Genomic DNA, 19,082 nt, shown 5'->3' on the forward strand with positions numbered 1-19,082 from the left:
CGATTAAAAAAACACTCAATTTTAACAGATTAATAGAAAAATGGACAAGTCACTAAAAAATTCACCAGAAATTCAAATGACCAATGAACATGATTATTATATTAGTGTTTCAGACTCAGTAACTGTATATAATATGCCCGCTATAATCTTATAAATTAATTTCCTCTTAAAAGAGAAATACTTTTATTTACAAGATGAAGAAATCAAGACAAAAACAGATTAAGTCTTTTCCTTAGAGATTAAAAGAAAAAATCCCTCAACAATGAAAACTGTCAGCACTATATTTAGTAACCGTGTTTTTCCATATTAATAACATAAAACTCAAAGAACTGAGGACATATGCCTCAAATTTTCATCACATTTTTAAAAAACAATAAAAAGTAATTAAAGGAAAAATTAACTTAATCATTTCTCTTAAAACTCATTTAAAAAATTTAATTTATAACTCTTGCAAAAAGCCCTTCCTACATTCTTCAATGCAAAAGGTACTCTAAGCAGGTTTCAGAAGCCAAGTTACCCAACTCAGTGCTGATCCTAGAAAGCTTTCTCAATTCTAGCCACTCTTTCCTTAGTTTTGGTGCTGGAGCTTGAACTCAGGGGCACTCAACCACTTAGCCATATCCCTTCAGTTGCTTAGCACTTTTGCTGAGCTGCTTTTTTTTTTTCCTTTTGCTAAGGCTCCGCGATCCTCCTGCCCCAGCCAACCAAGCCACTGGGATTAGAGGAGTGCGCCACCTCACCAACTTCCTTCCCTTCTTTACTCTTTTTAACTATGTACTTTGATTTTCTCTTTATACTAAAAGGATCCTTCCTTTTTCATTAGGTGAAAGATAGGAGATTCTGACCCAGAAATTTAAGTGGATATTTTCTGACTAGGGTAAGGCAGAATAATCAATAATTCTATACAAATACACGTTTATTCCTTCTGACTATGTAAACTTGGGAAAGACAACTTTAAAGTAAAATTAAGGTTGTAAAATTCCTAAGTGGATGTAACAATTTCAAGAACCTAATACTGGGGCTGGGATTGTAACTCTGTGGTAGAACTCTTGCCTCACACCTGTGAGGCACTGGGCTCAATCCTCAGAATCACATTAAATAAATAAATAAATAAAATAAAGATATCGTGTCCATCTACAACTAAAAAAAAAAAAACCTGATGTTTTGATTCTCTCTAGGCTTTCACTTCTATAAATAAAACTATCACTTCTATAAATATAAACCCACAAATCTTTGTAGGCTTCTCTGAATATTTTCTAAGGTAAATTTGTAGAAATGGAATTAGTAGGCCAAAAATATGATTAATTTAACTCTTCCAAATTACCCTCTAGACATTTACCCATATTATTGGTTACATTACTATAAAATAGTAAGATGTTCCCACATTAGCATCTAAAGTACAGCACCTATAAATACATCAAAAGATGAACATTAGCACCTAAAAAGTACAGCTAAATACTGTCTTAGTTCCCACCTATCAAGCCAGCAAAGACTTAATGGTAATATTTTTAATATATATTATGTATACACACAAGCACAAAATATGGTACTTTCATACATAGCATAAATGAGGAGGTATTCTATCATATGGCCATATACTCTGTGAAAACATTTAACAAATATCAATTAAATACTAACAATCTAGGGCTAGGGTTGTAGCTCAGTGGTTGAGCACTCACCTAGCACGTGCATGAGACCCTGGGTTGGATCCTCAGCACCACATAAAAATAAATAAATAAAGTTCAATGTAGTTAAACTTCCTATTAAAAAAAAAAAGAAACCCACTAACAATCCTAAATTTTTTAAACTAGGAAGATATATTTTGCATACCAAAACATCCAAAATTTCAGGGAGACATTTTGAAGTAGATACAAGTAAAAGACTGCCTATAAAGGTAAAACTTCCTTTAAGAAATTATTTTGGTTGGCTAGGGGTATACAGCTCAGTGGTATAGCACTCGTCTAGCATTCATAAAGACCTGAGGTTTGATCCCCAGCACCACAGTAAAGAAAGAAATTTTTGTGGAAATTAAAATACAATTTTAATTTGAGAACTATTTGCATAGTAATCATGTGAAAATATAACTACTTTAGAATTATATTATCTGCAATATCAAAAAATATATTTTTATATATGATAGAGTATATACATAAAATATCAGAAAAATGTTGCCCAGGACAAGAGAAAATAAGCCAATTGGTCTTAATTAACTTGAGTATACAAAAACTATTACCCACATTTTAGGAGAATGTAATGACCACCAGCAATAGAACGTGATCTACCCATCTGAATACACTTACCATCTCTGATAGGTGAGAACATGTCCCCTAAACTACTTTTCCCAGTATCATCAAAGCTGGAGAAATCCTGACTTTTTCCACTGTCAGTTTCCTTAGATAAAATATCTGTATTTATGCTTCGAGGAAAACCTTAGATGAATTAGATTAAAAAAAAAGTTGTTATTAAATCTAATTAAACATTATCATAAGCTAAGTTGAAAAAATTATCAATATTACCCATTTTTTAGAATTTTACAACTGTGAGCATCCGTGAAAAAAAGCAGAATATGACAATAATTAAGCCAATCAGCACTTTCATGAATGAAGGGCTCCTCAAAAGCAAAAAGCTTATCTGTTCATACAGCAACACTTTATTTTAGCCATTTTAATAGAAAATTTCTGAAATAATTTATACACTTGGCTGCCCTCTGAACACAGCTTACTTTTGTTATGAACTCTTGGGTTCATCTACAAATGATGGAGGCAGGTGTGTAGTACAATGCCTAACAAACAAGATTCATTACACAACACTAAAAAGGTTGCTGCAGTTTATTTTCTCTGGCAGTATATAATGCAGGGACTTTGTAAGAGGAACTTTGTAGGATCAGTAGCTTCTTGCTCATTTCTGGGTTAAGGAATGAGTTCTTGAGATTTGAGAAGTTGGATGAAAATCTGGGAATGGTAGCACATTACAATGCTATATTTTAAAGTGTTTTATTTAGCATCTCAGTCTCAAATGAAAACTGTAAACCCTAGGATAAAAACAAAGAATGGACTATTGTATATCCAAAAATGTCCATGTCTTGCTAACAGAATAAATTTTTCTAATAACAACTGCTAAAAAGCTGAAACATAACCAAATCATTTGAATATCACAACCACTGAAAAGTGTTTACCATAAGAGTTAAACTGTTATAAACAGACATTTTCTCTCCTCCTTTCTAGGTCTAACTCCAGCCTGTAATAATATGCAAGCTTTAACATGCACAAATTAAATATTTAAAAAAAAACAAGTTTGGTATCATATAAAAACAGTGCTAAAGCCTTAGTTTGAACTTCTTAAACAAATGTTTTGTACTAAAAATGAGCACCAGAAACAAGTCTTCAGAGATTCTTTTTAATATCTAAATCAGGACAACTTTAGTAGAAGCAACAATAATTATACAAAGCATAAAACAATGAGAGTGATGGTGATGATCATGAAGATAACAGTATCAGCAATACCACCATCCACTGTCTGCCTTGTGCCAGATACTTGTGATACATTTCTTCTGATTTTCACAAAATCCTAAAAGCTAAATATTATTATCTCAATATATGGAGGGAACAAATGGAAGTCTAGCAAGTTAAGAAAGAGGTCTAAAGCTGTCCAGATAGGAAGTAATAGATCTGAGATTTAAGTCTAATTACTCTCAATGCTTCCCAGGGGGAAAAAATGTGTTTTGTGTGTGTGTGTGTGTGTGTATAAAGATGTGTGTATGCGTATGTGTGTGCATACGTGTTTGAAGGAAAGAATGAGGAGGCCAATGTAACAAAACTTACAAAGTGATGAATTTGCTAAAGAGTAAAAGCTCAGGAGTTATTTGAGTAATTTTAAAAACTTTCTGTAAATTAGCAATTATTTCAAAATAAAGTTAATAAATAAAAATCTTTAACTGTGGGGACAGAGCAAACAATCATTTTGCCAGAAATTTTGTGTATTTGCCTACCATTATCATTCATCAGTGACCCAATAGACCTGTCTTTCATTTCCTAATTAATGTTGTCATCCTTAAATAAGAGACTCCTTATTAAAAACTAGATACATAACAGTGAGACTTGAGTTTAGAGTAAATGAGAGAACTTATTTTTAAAAAATATGAATCAAATTAATATGTTTCTAAAGAATTTTTTAACTTATTGGCAATTTTCATAATACAGTTAATTCTAACAAATTGGCTGACATTACTCAAAGTCATATTTCAAAAAGAACTTATTCTTTTAGGTAAATAGCAATGGTATTTGTCTCTAAGAGTCCTTAAATAAGCATCAAATTATTTTCTATACATAGTGACTATTCTACAAGGATGATATAGATATTCACAGGAAATTGATAGTAAATATACTTATTATTTTTAAAAAAAACTATTCCATACTATCAAGGTCAACAAATTAAAGTTTTGCTGCTACTTGGAAATATTAAAACTCCTACCCAGAAGACACCAAAAAATTATTTTTGCCAAACTACCTATCTTGAAAACTTAAAAATATATGAATATATTGTGCATATTTCAAAACTAGTTTGCTATTAAGACTTTTAAAAGTACTGCAAATTGATGATATACCCTAATACATTGAAAACAAAAAGGTTTTCAGCAATACGGTCTATACTGGGAATAAGGGATGTTTTCTATTTTAAGTATGATGAAGCTTATTATAATATCTTCCCAAAGTCTACAGAAACTTTTGTATCAGAACCATCTCATCAATGATTATCAGAATAGAAGAAATCATCGATAAATAAAAAAATAAATGAATATGTTGCAATTTAACAAACTGCTAATGTATTGCTTAATATGTGCCAGGTACTATTGAGCACCTAAAAACATTAATTACAGCACCTTACTTTTCATTCTGAAATATAAAATAAAAGGAGTCATTAACAGCTTTTTTAAAACTATTCAGTCAAATTATAATGAATGTCAAAGTTTCATATTCTTTATTGAAAACACAATGGAAAGTCACCCAGTGTTTGGTAACACTGAAGATGAATGATTTCTAAGTTGGCATCATTCTATTTTTTAAGATAATCACTATTTGCTACAATAGAAGTTTAAACGAATAGAATTAAGTGCCTTTCATGAATTTTAAAAAAAACAAAAACACTTATATCCAAAGTTAAAATTTTCATTTTTTCAATGACATCTACTGATAATTTTACCTAAATGCTCAAATGAATTTTGAGATAAACATTCTTAAAGAAAATGCTAATTAAATATATTTGGGGAAGAAAAAAACACCAAATTCTACATACATAACATTTACCTGCTTTGTCCTGAACAGCAACTGTTGATTTCCCCACAGCTGTTGTCATGGGTTGCGGGAGAATTGTAGCAATGGAAGTGGCAGTTGCTTCTCTGACAATTCCAGAATTCTGAATTCCTCCACCAACGGTGCTCACATTAATGGCTCGTTTATTCGCTGCTGTGACCTTATTTGAACAGCTTTTATTTAAACTTGACTAAAATGTAATGAAACATTTAAAGGGTCAGGTTACTAATATTTTCTACTATACGTTAATATTTTATATTCTCTATTAGATTAAAAATATTTTCTTTCCTTACATATCTTAAGCTTGGTGTTGGAGTTGAGTTTTCTTCTAAACCAATAAAAATACTTTTAAAATACTTTTAAAGTCAGAGAAAATTAAGTACTCGCAAATTTTTAAAATTAAGTATCAGAGGGCTTTATGCTAAAAGTTATTTAAAATGCTGTCATATAATTATGAACCAATATACTGCATTTAAGTGAAAAAAATTTACATGTTTTGAGCTAGAATTTTTTAGTAAAATAAAAAATGCTGAAAATATCTTACCTTAGTAAGAGCGGTAGAGTACTGAAATGCTATACACTGCACAGATGTCTTGTGAGCACTGATGGTTTTAACTGGTGATTTCAACATCCTTAAATCATATTGATATATTTTCCCACGGGAAGATCCAATAGCCAAAGTGGCTCCATCTGGCATAAAATCGACTGCAGTCAGAGGAGTGTCAGCTACCAAAGTTTTCACTACCCTTTAGAAAAGGGAACAAAGTATATGCAGATATGTGTATAAGCTTATGTGATATAAATGTTTACTAACCAAGTTAGAATTGGGTAAACAGCATACACATCCCAAACACTTGTTTAAAGTAGAATTTTAGAATCTGTCTTGAGACATTTCTAATAAAATAACATGTAAGTAACTGCTGAATGTTACATCCTATTTTTCTATTCACTTTCAATAAGTACAATCTATATCAACCAGAATGTAGAAAACAGCACCTTGAGTAATTATTATCTTGGAAGTGAATGTGACACAATTCCTATGTGCTACTTCACAAAAAGGGTTTCTAGCCTCAGGTTGATGAAGCTCTAAGTAACCACTTTCCATTTACTGAACTGCTTAGGTCTCAAGAGGACCATGACCTTTCACAGGGAAGCAGCTGCTACTTTGTTCTCAGTTGTACACTTCTTGACCAAAAAGCTAAAAGGAACAGAGTCCATGTAGCTTGATCCTGAAGAAGCTAACACAGAAATATGGATTCTGATCTGCTGAAGCTGATCTCTTTGCCTGTGTGTCTAGTGTGAGAAGAATGGCTTGCTAACTCTTCTGAGAGTGAAAAAAATAACAGTAAAAACTCTAGCATCCTAACAAGGCCCAACAGTGGGAACTTCCCATCAGGTATCTTGAATACAGCTCTAGCACTCTTATAGCTGGTTTTTGTTTATGTAACTGATCCAGCACACCTATAACTGAAGAAAGAAGCAAAATGGGCCCAGATGTTTAGAAGATCATCTAGGGGGCCATAATCCTCCAGGGATATTTGACAATATTTGGAGAAAGTTTAGGCTGTCATGACTCTGGCAATGATAATAGGATTTAATAGGTAGAGGCCAGGGATACTGCAAAATATCCTACAATAATTGGAACAGCCCCCCACAACACAGAATTATCCAGTCCACAATGTCAATAGTTTAGGAAACTTTGATCTAGAAAATAAATTAATTTTAAAGCAAATTAATCATAATGCTTTAAAAATATGTATTTACAAAAAGAATAGTAAGTATGCTAAAGACATAAAAATATTAAGATGTTATCCCTTAATATTTATATTTCAAAAATACTCTAAGTAATATCCATACCCCTATCAATTTTTTCTGCATGAAAAGAAAAAGAGCTGGATTTTACTAGCTATACATATTAAGTGTAAAAACATTAGATCCCCTGGACATTAGCCAGCAGTCTATGTTTGTTAATAAAATAACTTTTTTTTTTTAAACTAAAGTAAGATATGAGCACATCACACTTACTTCTTACTTGAAGTGTCATAGAGGATGATTCTTTTATCCAAGCCTATGGTTACAAACAGCAATTCATTGACAGGAGAAAAACAGATGCCTGAAGCTGGAGCTTTATGCGTACTATCAAAGTTATGATATGAACTCTGACTATTCACATCCCAGAGAGTTACTACTCCATTATCTGAAACACTGCCCAGTAGAGATTTCTTGAACAAGGAGTACTTCAAGTGCCGAACAGACTATAAAAATAAAAGAATAAGTTTTACATAATGGTAAGCATTCATAAGAACATTTTATATAAGCTATAAATAGTCAACTATACATTTCACATGGGGTTTATGACTTCTCTAGTTTCAAGACTGACATATTTCTACCACAACAATCACACTATTATTTTGGGGGTGTAAAATGAACCCGAAACACGCAAATATTCTATTAATTGAATATCTGTCATGATTTCATCTCATATAGAGATTGCCTACATTAATCTATTAGGGTTAGAACATTCACCATAAATATTGGATTTGATCAGAGACAAATCATGAACAAGTATAAAGGAACACTGGGAGAGAATAAGCAATAATATTTCACATTTGTTTTCTATATATACTTTAGGTATCGGGGTATGTTTGAGTATGTGATAAACTGTCAACTTAACACCTGAAGCATAATAAGACATTAAACCCTAAAGGAGGAACTGGCAACGCTATAGACCTGAGATAAATTATATCCACTCTTTCAAAAGTATCAGCCTAAGAGCAATACTGGCCATTTTCTAAACATTAATCCCTGAGGCAGTGAAAACATTCTCCATTTCCAGTTTTTAATGCACCAAAATAAATAAAGATACAGGATGGGTAAACAGGTCTTATATTACAACAGACTGAATTTACCTATTTTTCCAAAAAATGACACTCAAACTAATGATAATGCATCATAAGAATTAAGTACTTGACATTTAAGCTACTTTCCCCTGCAAATTTATAATCTATGTAATTCTACGATGTTTTTTTAAAAATATCAGGCATTTACCTTCCATAACAAAAAATGTTTAGGAATAACATAAAACAAACTCTAACTAAGGAAACAAAGTATTTGCTATCAAACATCTAGGGTAAGATAACTATTATGTTCACCCATTACATTTGGCTCTTTTTTACATATAGCTAAAGTACAAAAAGAAAGTATTGGTTTATATATTTTTCATTTTTGTTGAAAAAAAAGCATATACACTTGAATAGACAAATCCTTCCTCTGGTCTACATTCAAGAATAAACCACATGAATTTTGATTACATAAGACAGAATTCTTTAGTGGATTATAATTAATGGGTTAGAGTCATGTGCCAACCTATCAAAACATAAGGCAAACATTAATTTTCAAGGATTTCCATAGCACTTTGAGTTCATATACTTACGATCCTCCACATGACCTAAATTTACATGAAATGCACAAGCAGAAGTGAAAGAAAGAGAACACCATAAAAACATAGATCTGGTGGATTCTCAAAGTTTATAAAGTTCAAACTGATGTTAGCCACAGCAAAAATTTACCTAAAACCTTCTTAAAATATGGTTATCCAGAATCTGAGTATATCAGGAAACAAGGAGTTTACCACTTTATACAATAAAACATAAATAGTTAAAACATATTTCTTGACTCACAAAAGCTAAATTATATATATATTGTTTCAAGTTCTTAAGATCAACATGGCAACTTATTAAGAAAAAAAGGCTACAGATAATGATAAATGTTATTCTCAGATAAACCTGGCTTTAGGTAGAGGTTCAGTCAAACTAGCCATCATTTAGGTAAATACTTAAATTCTCCAAACATCAAAATTCTCATTTATAAAATATAAAAGACTTTTGTTTGCCTGTCAAGACTCTTTTGAGGATTAAATGGCATTTCTGAAGATTCAGATGGACAGTAGCTTTTACCACTGTCTCACAGGTTCATAATACTTTGTTCACTGTTGCTTATATACCCATCATTCAATCAATTTTTAGACTTTTTTTTTTCTTTCCTTATGTTGCCAGGGCTTTAGGCTTATTAAGCAAGTAGAAAGCACAAACTCTGGGCTATGTCCCTAATCCTCCTGGGTTTCTTTCTTTTCCTTCCTTCTTTCTTTTCTTCCTTCCCTGCCCCCCGCCCCTTTCCTTCCTTCCTATCTTCTCTTTTCTCTGTTTTTAAAATTTTGAGACAGGTTCTGGTTAAGTAGTCAGCCCAGGCTGGCCTCAAACTGCAATCCTCCTGCTTCAGCCTTCTGAGTACACCATCACACCCAGCTCCTACAAAGATTTTTTTTAAAAGATTCATAAGTAAGCACACCAACTTCTATAGATGTCTCTTCTTTGATCCTGTATTAATATTAATAGGATATCATTTCTGAACTTTCTACATCTATTATATCATCAGTCTTAACTTGTTAAGCACTTATTTTGTAGATTATAACTATTTTAAGAAAAAAAAGTTCTACAAAAAAATCAACTGATATCAATCATATAATGCTGGACATTTAAGTTACCTCCATTTCCAAGTACCTGACTACTACAGTTTCTTTAAAAAAAAAAAAAACAGCTAATTTGCAAAATAATTTGCATCTCATTGTTGTTCTTGCTTTAAAAGGTCCTGGTTGAAAAACAATATGACCATTTGACTCTCTCCTTTTGTGAACTGCCCATTAATACACTTTGCCTATTTTTACTGGGTTAAGATTTTTTAAAAGTACTAACTTACAAATCTTAGTATAAGGCCATAAACACTCTTAGAGGTTATAAATATTTTTCCCATTTCCTTTTAGTTTTACTAATGTTTGTTTCTTGCTATCATAGGTTTTAAATTTTTACATATTTAAATTTTCTGGACTTGTCTCCCCTTATGACTTAGAAACAGAAAAGAAAATACATTCATGATATTTTCTTATTGCCTTAGTGTGTAGTATATATATTGCATGTGAACATATACGTACACACATAAATATACATATGTAGTATCCCTTTTGACTCCTTCCCCTCCCCTTTCCTTGATTCCCAGGTCTTCTTTCAAAAGCACTAGCTGATAACCTCTTATCACCTGAACTACTACATGTTTAACCCACTTCCACTCTCAATGGTTTCCTAGCAATCCTTCCTAGTATTGTAGCAACACCATCTTCAAAATGGAAATCTGAACAGATTTCTCTTCTGCTTCGAGAAAGATTTTAATTGGAGAATTCTGGGAAATAGTGATTATAATAGTGGCATTTCTTTAAACTCTTTTTTAAATTCCATTATTCATATGTATGTGTGCAGAAAAGCAGACCTGAGACTTCTTTAGCAAGTTCTGCTTTCAAGGTTGGTCCTTGGCTGGCATCTGGGAACTTGAATTTTGGGAGATTCCCATTATACCTGATAGGAGTGGTTCGCTATGCCTAAATTATTTGTGCAAAAGATGAGGTGTATGCATGAATAACTGCTTTCCTTCCAGGAGTCTGGAATTTTGGCATATATGAGTAGCCAGAGAGGCTGCATTAGAGGAAGGCTGCCAACTCAGAGGAACTCTGCCCTAAGGTACTGTGTGTTCTTTGGACCCACTCATCTACTCACAATGCATTTATTTTCTCATTAAGTTCCTATAGTCCCCACTTCTCTCATTTAAAGAAGGGTATATAAGCTTCTAAATAACCAGCTTCCAATAAAAACTTACTTGCAAACTTTTCCTGGTAGATAACATTTCATACAATGTCACAATTTTATGCTGGAAAAATTAAGCACATTATCTCTGTTGATGCTTAGAAAATGTTGGGGCTTGACACGCTCAGCACTTTGAACTAGAGAATCAGCCTCTGGATTCTCTGACCTCCCAACACCTACTCCAAACCCCTCCCACAAATCACTGGATCCTCTTTCTGGAATTACAGGGAATGGCTTTCTCTAAGTTCCCTTGCCTAAGGAGTTCATCCAGAAGGAATAAAATCATCTTGGAAATCTCATTAATCAGGGAAAATTATTCACAGAAGAAACTAAAGGTCATCACTATATATACTGGACAGACTTCCCATCCCTTCTGCGGATGTCATCTGAGAGACTGCCTTTGTTCACAGCACAATTTTCAACTTTCCATAACTCGTCTTAACCCCTCCCAAACCCAGAGGAACTCTGCCCTAGGAACTGTCTGTTCTTTGGACCCACTCCTCTCCCTACAATGCATTTATTCTCTCAGAAAGTGCCTATGGTCCCCACTTCTCTCATTTAAAGAAGGGCATATAAGCTTCTAAATCTTACTCAGTTATTGGGTACTCAGTTTTCATTCTTACCTCTCCTGTTATCAGATGTTTAGTTTATTTCAGCAAATTCAATCTACTGAACCTTCAGAGGGCAGAAAGTGAAGCTACCTAGTGAGTTAACTTGTCCTCTGCAAATTGTCCTTTGTAAACTTGCGTTTTGTTTTCTTTCCCTAGCTTTTTAAATTCTAAATAAGACATTAAGAGCTATTATTCCAGAAAAAGGAAACAAGGGAAACATTATCCTAAGGCCTTCTCATCAATAATCTTTCTGCAGATATACACAAGCCAAAACATCTGATAACTGTCAGATAATATCAGAAAATAGACCACTGTAGGATTAGTGATTATTCTGGTGCCACCCATCTGTGGCTGAAGAAACACTTCCTTAAATTTCCTATATAAGCCCTTCACTTGCAGGTATGGTCCCTAGGACAATGGTGATAGTACAGCCATCTTCCAATCAACCAGGCAGATTGTGGTAATAAGGTTCTTTCTATACCTCTGCTTTGCCCCTCAGCTACTTGGACTAACTGAGCTTTCATTGGGCCACCACCAACGAAGGTTTTGTGTGACAACATTCCCTCCACCCCTACATGTTGTTGGGGAGATGACTCTCAGAAGCTCACACTTAGTTTCCCATGGACTTCCCCCATGTGCATTTTCTCTTTACTGATTTTGCTCTACATCCTTTCATTATAATAAATCATAGTTGTGTGATTATACACTGAGTCTTGTGAATTCTTCTACTGGGTCTTAAAGGACCCCTGTTGAGAGCCACAGCCAAAGGGGCCCCAGCAAACTTCCAGCTGCCAGCAAGCTTCAGACTGCCCCAGCAACATCTAGCTGATTGGCTCCTCTGCGGTGATGTTCATTGGGCTGTTTCCCTGCCCTTCAGACTGCCAGCTGATGATTGGCTCACAGCTGCCCCAGCAACATCTAGCTGATTGGCTCCTCCACGGAGCTGCTCATTGGGTGACTTCTTTGGCTCTGCCCACGCAACCCAGCCAATCGGCCTCAAGAGGAGGAGGATTGTGGGAGGTTGAGAGGCTGGTGTGGGGGAGAGAGGCTTGTGGAAGCCGGTGGTGGCAGTTGGGCTCTGAGGGTTTTTCCCTGGAGCGGTTTTGTTTGGCATTTGTAGTTCTAAAAATAAAGTTAGTTTCTTTTTGACAAGTGGCTCCTGATTTGTGCCAAGCCAGACTTCGGCATTTGGTGGCTCGCACGGGGAGCAACTGAGGGTAAGTAAACTGCTCGCCCCTGAGGGCAGGGCGAGAGGATGGGGAGCCATTCTAAGTCTCCTCTTTTGTTTTGCTTCGTTTTTGTTTTAACTTTCCTGTCCCTGGAGATGAGTAAGAGGGAAGAAAAACCACTCACATCTGAGGAAAAACTATTTGCGTTTGAGGAACAGATAGGGAGAAAGGACGGATGCATATGTCAGGAGGATAGAAAGGCTGTTATAATGATTTTGTGTGGTTCCCTTTTTATTGGATTCTGTCTCGGTTTTGTTTGGCGTCATCTTGTTGGGTTGTATTATAGTAGAAATACGGGATCAGCAATTAGTAAAAAACAAACCGAAAGAGTGTTAAGTAAATTGTTAGAGGAAGGAAGCTTCCCAGTAAAATCAAGAGCAGTCAGGGCATACGTTGATGTAATACAAGAATATAGCCCATGGCTTTTTAAGGAGGAGCTGTTAGATATATCACAATGGAACCATCACGGTGAAGATTTAAAAAGAATAGAAAAGAACAACCCAGGGACTCTGCCAGTTGGCACATTGTCATTGTGGACGTTGGTATCTAGTTTGCTTAGTCCAAAGCCTTCAGTTCAGACAGAGGTAGAGGAAGAAGAAGACATATTGATTCAAGTAGAAGAGGAAGTCTCTCAAGTTAGTCAGACAGAGGAAAAGATTCAAGTAAAAGCTCGAGCTAGTCAGAAAGAGGAAAAGATTCAAGTAAAAGAGAAGGTCTTTCGAGATAGTGAGACAGAGGAAGGAAGTTTAGAGCAGAAAAATCTATCAGGGGAAAATTTAAAACAGGAGACTGCTAATAAGACCCTTTTATTAGAGAGCGTAAGTGTCCAACCAACAGCACCGCCTCTACAGGAGACTGCTACTAACAGCACTCTATCACCAGAGGGCATAAGTGTCCAATCAACAGCACCACCTCCATATGCTAAGAGACTCCCAACCCCCGCAGTTGATAGTTTGGATCCTGAGACAGGATCTCAAGTATGCCCTGTATTTGAGGTAGGAGGGCAGCGAACTTACCAGGGTTTAAATTTCAAATCAGTGAAGGAGCTAAAAGAGGCTGTAGCAACCTATGGTCCTCAAGCACCCTTCACTGTAAGCTTGGTCGAATCCATTACCAACTTAAGCATGACGCCAGCAGATTGGGCTAGTTTGTGTAAAGCTGTGCTAAATGGAGGACAATACCTGTTATGGAAGGTTGCCAATGAGGAATTTTGCAAGGAGACGGCTAGTCGAAATGCAGCAGCTGGTTATCCTCAGAGAAATCTAGATATGTTGTTAGGAAAGGGACCTTATGAGGATCGGCAGCAACAACTTGCATATGATCCTGGTGTATATTTACAAATTGCTGTAGATGCAGTTAGGGCATGGAAGTCTTTACAAGAACCTGGAGGTTTACAAGGTCAATTATCTAAGATAATACAAGGAGCTAATGAACCTTACGCTGAATTTGTAGATAGGCTTATTCAAACAGCTACCAGAGTTTTTGGGAATACAGAACAAGCAATGCCATTTATAAAACAACTGGCTTATGACCAAGCGAATCGTTGGTGTAGAGATATCATTAGACCATGGAAACAGGAAGATTTAAACACATATATTAAATTATGTAGAGACATTAATGAACAAGGGCAAATTGTGGCAGCTGCAGTAAAACAAGCTTTAGATGCCAGAGACATTAATGAACAAGGGCAAATTGTGGCAGCTGCAGTAAAACAGGCTTTAGATGCCAGAGACATTAATGAACAAGGGCAAATTGTGGCAGCTGCAGTAAAACAGGTTTTGGATGCCAGAGACATTAATGAACAAGGGCAAATTGTGGCAGCTGCAGTAAAACAGGCTTTAGATGCCAGGCCAAGAACATGCTACAATTGTCAACAAACAGGACATTTTAAAAGGAATTGCCCCATAGGAGGAGGGTTTAACAAAACTAGGTATCAAACAAGTAGAATACCGGGTATTTGCCCACGATGCCGTAGAGGGAGACATTGGGCTAATGAATGCCGTTCTCAAACCACCATAGAGGGTACTCCATTATATTGGGCTAATGAATACCGTCCTCAAACCGCCATAGAGGGTACTCCATTATCAAAAAACGAACAAGGACAAGGTGTTTATCCACAATATCGTGGACAAAGGCATCAGGCTCCGTTGCCAAAAAATGGACAGGGGGCCCCAATGCTCCGGGGCCCCAAACCACAAATATACGGAGCACTGGAGGAACCCAGCAACCCCAGCAACCCCATCAGGGTAGTGCCCAGCACATCAGATCCCTCATCAGACAAACCAGAGGGAGCGCAGGGTTGGACATCTGCGCCTCCACCAAATCAGTACTAACTCCAGAGATGGGAGTTCAAATCATTCCCACAGGGGTAAAAGGACCTCTTCCCAAAGGAACAGTAGGCTTATTATTGGGACGCAGCTCTTCTACTCTAAAAGGACTTTTGATAAGTCCTGGGGTAATTGATTCCAATTATGAAGGTGAAATAAAAATTATAGCCAGTTCTCCAAAGGGTATATCAGTAATTTCACCAGGAGATAGAATAGCACAGTTACTAATAATACCAAGCCTACATGATAAATTTTCCAGTCATGTTGTAGAAAGAGGTTCCAAGAGATTAGGCTCCACAGGTGTAGATTGGGCTATGCTTTCTTTAAATTTAGATTCTCGACCCATGCTAAAACTAAATATTCAAGGACATGAATTTAATGGGCTACTGGATACAGGTGCAGATCTTAGCATCATCTCTCGTCAAGAATGGCCAAAACATTGGCCATTACAACAAGCCACTCAATCGCTTCGAGGCCTAGGAGTGGCGACTAATCCCGATAGAAGTGCAATGCTATTAGATTGGAAGGATCCTGAAGGATGTGAAGGAACTATACAGCCATATGTATTGGATTATCTTCCCGTAAATTTATGGGGACGAGATGTCTTAGATCAATTAGGTTTGACATTAACAAATAATATCAATCAAAATGCACCCACTATTATGGCTAGACAAGGTTTTAGGAAAGGAAAAAGATTAGAAAGACAAGAACAATGTATAGCAGCACCAATACAAATAGATCAAGGAACAGACAGACATGGGTTGGATTTTCACAAAGGGCCACTGAGACAATAAAAATTACATGGAAATCAGAAAGACCAGTATGGGTTCCTCAGTGGCCCTTGACTAAAGAAAAGACACAAGTAGCCCATGATCTGGTCAAACAACAATTAGCGGAAGGACATATACAACCTTCTGTATCTCCCCATAATACTCCCATTTTTGTCATCAAAAAGAAATCTGGTAAATGGAGATTACTGCAAGATTTAAGAGCCATTAACAATGAAATGGTCATTATGGGACCTGCTCAATCGGGGATTCCTCAATTGTCTGCTTTGCCAAAAACTTGGTATGTTTTAGTTATAGATATTAAAGATTGTTTTTTTTCAATTCCAATTCATCCTGAGGATAGTCCACGTTTTGCATTTACTATCCCTGCACTAAATCATGAAGGTCCTGATCAGAGATATGAATGGAAAGTACTCCCTCAAGGGATGGCTAACAGCCCAACTATGTGTCAAATTTATGTTAACAAAGTAATCCAGCCACTTAGAAATCAAAATCCTGAACTACAAATATTTCACTATATGGATGATGTGTTATTGGCACACAAAGCTAAAAACACATTGCTAGAATGTTATGCCACACTTACAAACTTATTAAAAAATTATAATCTAGAGATAGCAATAGATAAAGTGCAATTAAATTTTCCAATTAATTATTTAGGAGTTCTATTATCCTCAACCATGGTCCGTCCACCAAAAATTCAAATACGAGTAGATCAACTCAAATCACTTAATGACTTTCAAAAGTTATTAGGAGACATAAATTGGATAAGGCCTTATCTAGGTATTCCAACAGGAGAATTGGGACCTTTATTTGATATCCTAAAAGGTCCATCAGATCCAAATTCACCCCGAATGTTAACGCCTGAAGCAAGAAAGGCATTAAAAATCATTGAAACATATATGGAAAATATGCATTTGGATAGAATTGATATAAGTTTGCCTTTATTATTTATTGTACTACCAACAAAATATATTCCTACAGGAGTATTTTGGCAAGAAGGTCCATTATTATGGATACATTTATCTTATTCTCCTAACACTATTCTTACTAGGTATCCTGAGGCTGTAGGACAATTAATACTCAAAGGAATAAAAACAGCAAAGGCAGTGTTTGGAATTTCTCCCCATAAAATTATTACTCCATATACTATGAATCAAATTGATGAATTAGCTAATGAGTTAAATACTTGGGCAATAATAATGTGCAAATCTAATGTTTCATTTGATAACCACTTACCATCTAATCCTTTATTGTCTTTTTGGTCATTGCATCCTGTAATTTTTCCAAAAATGACAAGAAAAACACCTATCATGAATGCTCCAAATATATTCACTGATGGGTCAAATAATGGTACAGCAGCAATAGTTACACCTGATCAAGCTTTTACATTTTTAGTACCCAAACAATCAGCTCAAAAGGTAGAGCTTAATGCAGTATTACAAACTTTTGTGATGTTTAAAGATTCTGTATTTAATTTATTTTCTGATAGCCAGTATATAGTTAATGCTATAGTATCCCTTGAAGATGCTGGTAGAATTTCCCCTTCTTCTACTGTTTTCTCTTTGTTTTCCACTATACAAAGTTTAATCTGGGACAGAAAAGATCCATTCTTTATAGGACATATCAGGGCACATACAGGATTGCCTGGAGCCCTTAGTTTGGGCAATGATTTAGCAGATAAAACTACACGTGACATACATATTTTCTCTATACTAGAAGAAGCTATAAATTTTCATGAAAGATTCCATGTCAATGCTAATACTTTACAAAAGCGTTTTAAAATAACTAAGGAACAAGCTAGACAAATAATAAAACAATGTCAAAATTGTGTGACCTTTTTACCACAAGTTAATCTTGGAGTCAATCCTAGAGGATTGATGCCTAACCATATTTGGCAGATGGACGTCACACACTTGCCAGAATTTGGAAAATTAAAATATTTGCATGTTACAGTTGATACTTCTTCTGGATTTTTGATGGGCTCCCTTCATGCCGGTGAAAAAACTAAAGATGTTATAGCTCATTGCTTACAAAATTTTGCCACTGTGGGCATTCCAAAACAGTTAAAAACAGATAATGCCCCTGGTTATACGTCTACTTCTTTTAAACAATTTTGCTCATCATTTGGCATTACTCATATAACAGGAATCCCATACAATCCACAGGGTCAAGGCATAGTTGAAAGAGCTCATCAAACTATTAAAATGTACTTATTAAAGCAAAAAGACGGAATTGGGAAGGGGTATATATTCCCCAAAGATAAACTTAAAATAACTCTTTTTACTCTAAACTTTTTAAATTTGGATTCATCAGGACTTAGTGCTGCAGAAAGGCATATGTGTCCAAAAAATGTACATAAGCCCAAGGTACTTTGGAAAGATATTCTAACAGGACAATGGAAAGGTCCTGACCCAGTAATTGTCTGGAATCGGGGGTCTGTTTGTGTGTTTCCACAGGAAGAACAGCAGCCGATTTGGATTCCAGAGAGATTAACCAAGGTTCTGACCCAGAACAGCAGCCGATTTGGATTCCAGAGAGATTAACCAAGGTTCTGACCCAGTGATTGTCTGGAGTCGGGGGCCTGTTTGTGTGTTTCCACAGGGAGAACAGCAGCTGATTTGGATTCCGGAGAGATTAACTAAAATCCTGACCCAGTGATTGTCTGGAGTCGGGGGTCTGTTTTTGTGTTTCCACAGAGAGAACAGCAGCCGATTTGGATTCCAGAGAGATTAACTAAAGCGATTTCTACAGACCAAAAAGAAGATGATTTAGCTCAAATCCATAATAGCTGATATCCAAAACTCCAATTTGGCTATCCTTACATCTGCGACAGAACCAGGATGCTTTTTTCAATATCTATTTTATTATTGCCCTTTCCCATATCATGAAGTTCTATTTTATTTTTTTGAGCTCATACAGACCTAGGTTAATGTTTTGCTGATCAGTTCTATTTTTTTTTGACTATAGAGTTTTTAAACATTGCAATAGAGATTTTACCTGTAAAAAGTTATAAGGCCTTTACTATTGTGTTATGTGTTGTATGTATTATATTATGTGTGCACACTTGTGTTTTGTGTTATATGTTTGAATGTACGTATGTCCAATGTACATATTTCTATATATCATAT

General features: G+C 35.4%; 1 protein-coding gene across 2 annotated transcripts in view; it reads right to left on the minus strand.

Moving 5' to 3' along the window:
- Nedd1 (NEDD1 gamma-tubulin ring complex targeting factor) overlaps positions 1-19,082 on the minus strand; it is a 61,663-nt gene that overhangs the window by 12,892 nt on the left and 29,689 nt on the right. For both annotated transcript variants that reach the window (XM_078052959.1, XM_078052958.1), the window contains exons 6-9: positions 7,335-7,564; positions 5,854-6,055; positions 5,304-5,499; positions 2,301-2,429 (exon numbers count right to left, since the gene is read on the minus strand). In XM_078052959.1, coding sequence (XP_077909085.1) covers positions 2,301-2,429; positions 5,304-5,499; positions 5,854-6,055; positions 7,335-7,564 — 757 coding nt within the window. The remainder of the gene's footprint in view (positions 1-2,300; positions 2,430-5,303; positions 5,500-5,853; positions 6,056-7,334; positions 7,565-19,082) is intronic.

This window comes from Ictidomys tridecemlineatus, chromosome 6 (assembly GCF_052094955.1).
Source record: "Ictidomys tridecemlineatus isolate mIctTri1 chromosome 6, mIctTri1.hap1, whole genome shotgun sequence".
Classification (NCBI taxonomy): domain Eukaryota; kingdom Metazoa; phylum Chordata; class Mammalia; order Rodentia; family Sciuridae; genus Ictidomys; species Ictidomys tridecemlineatus.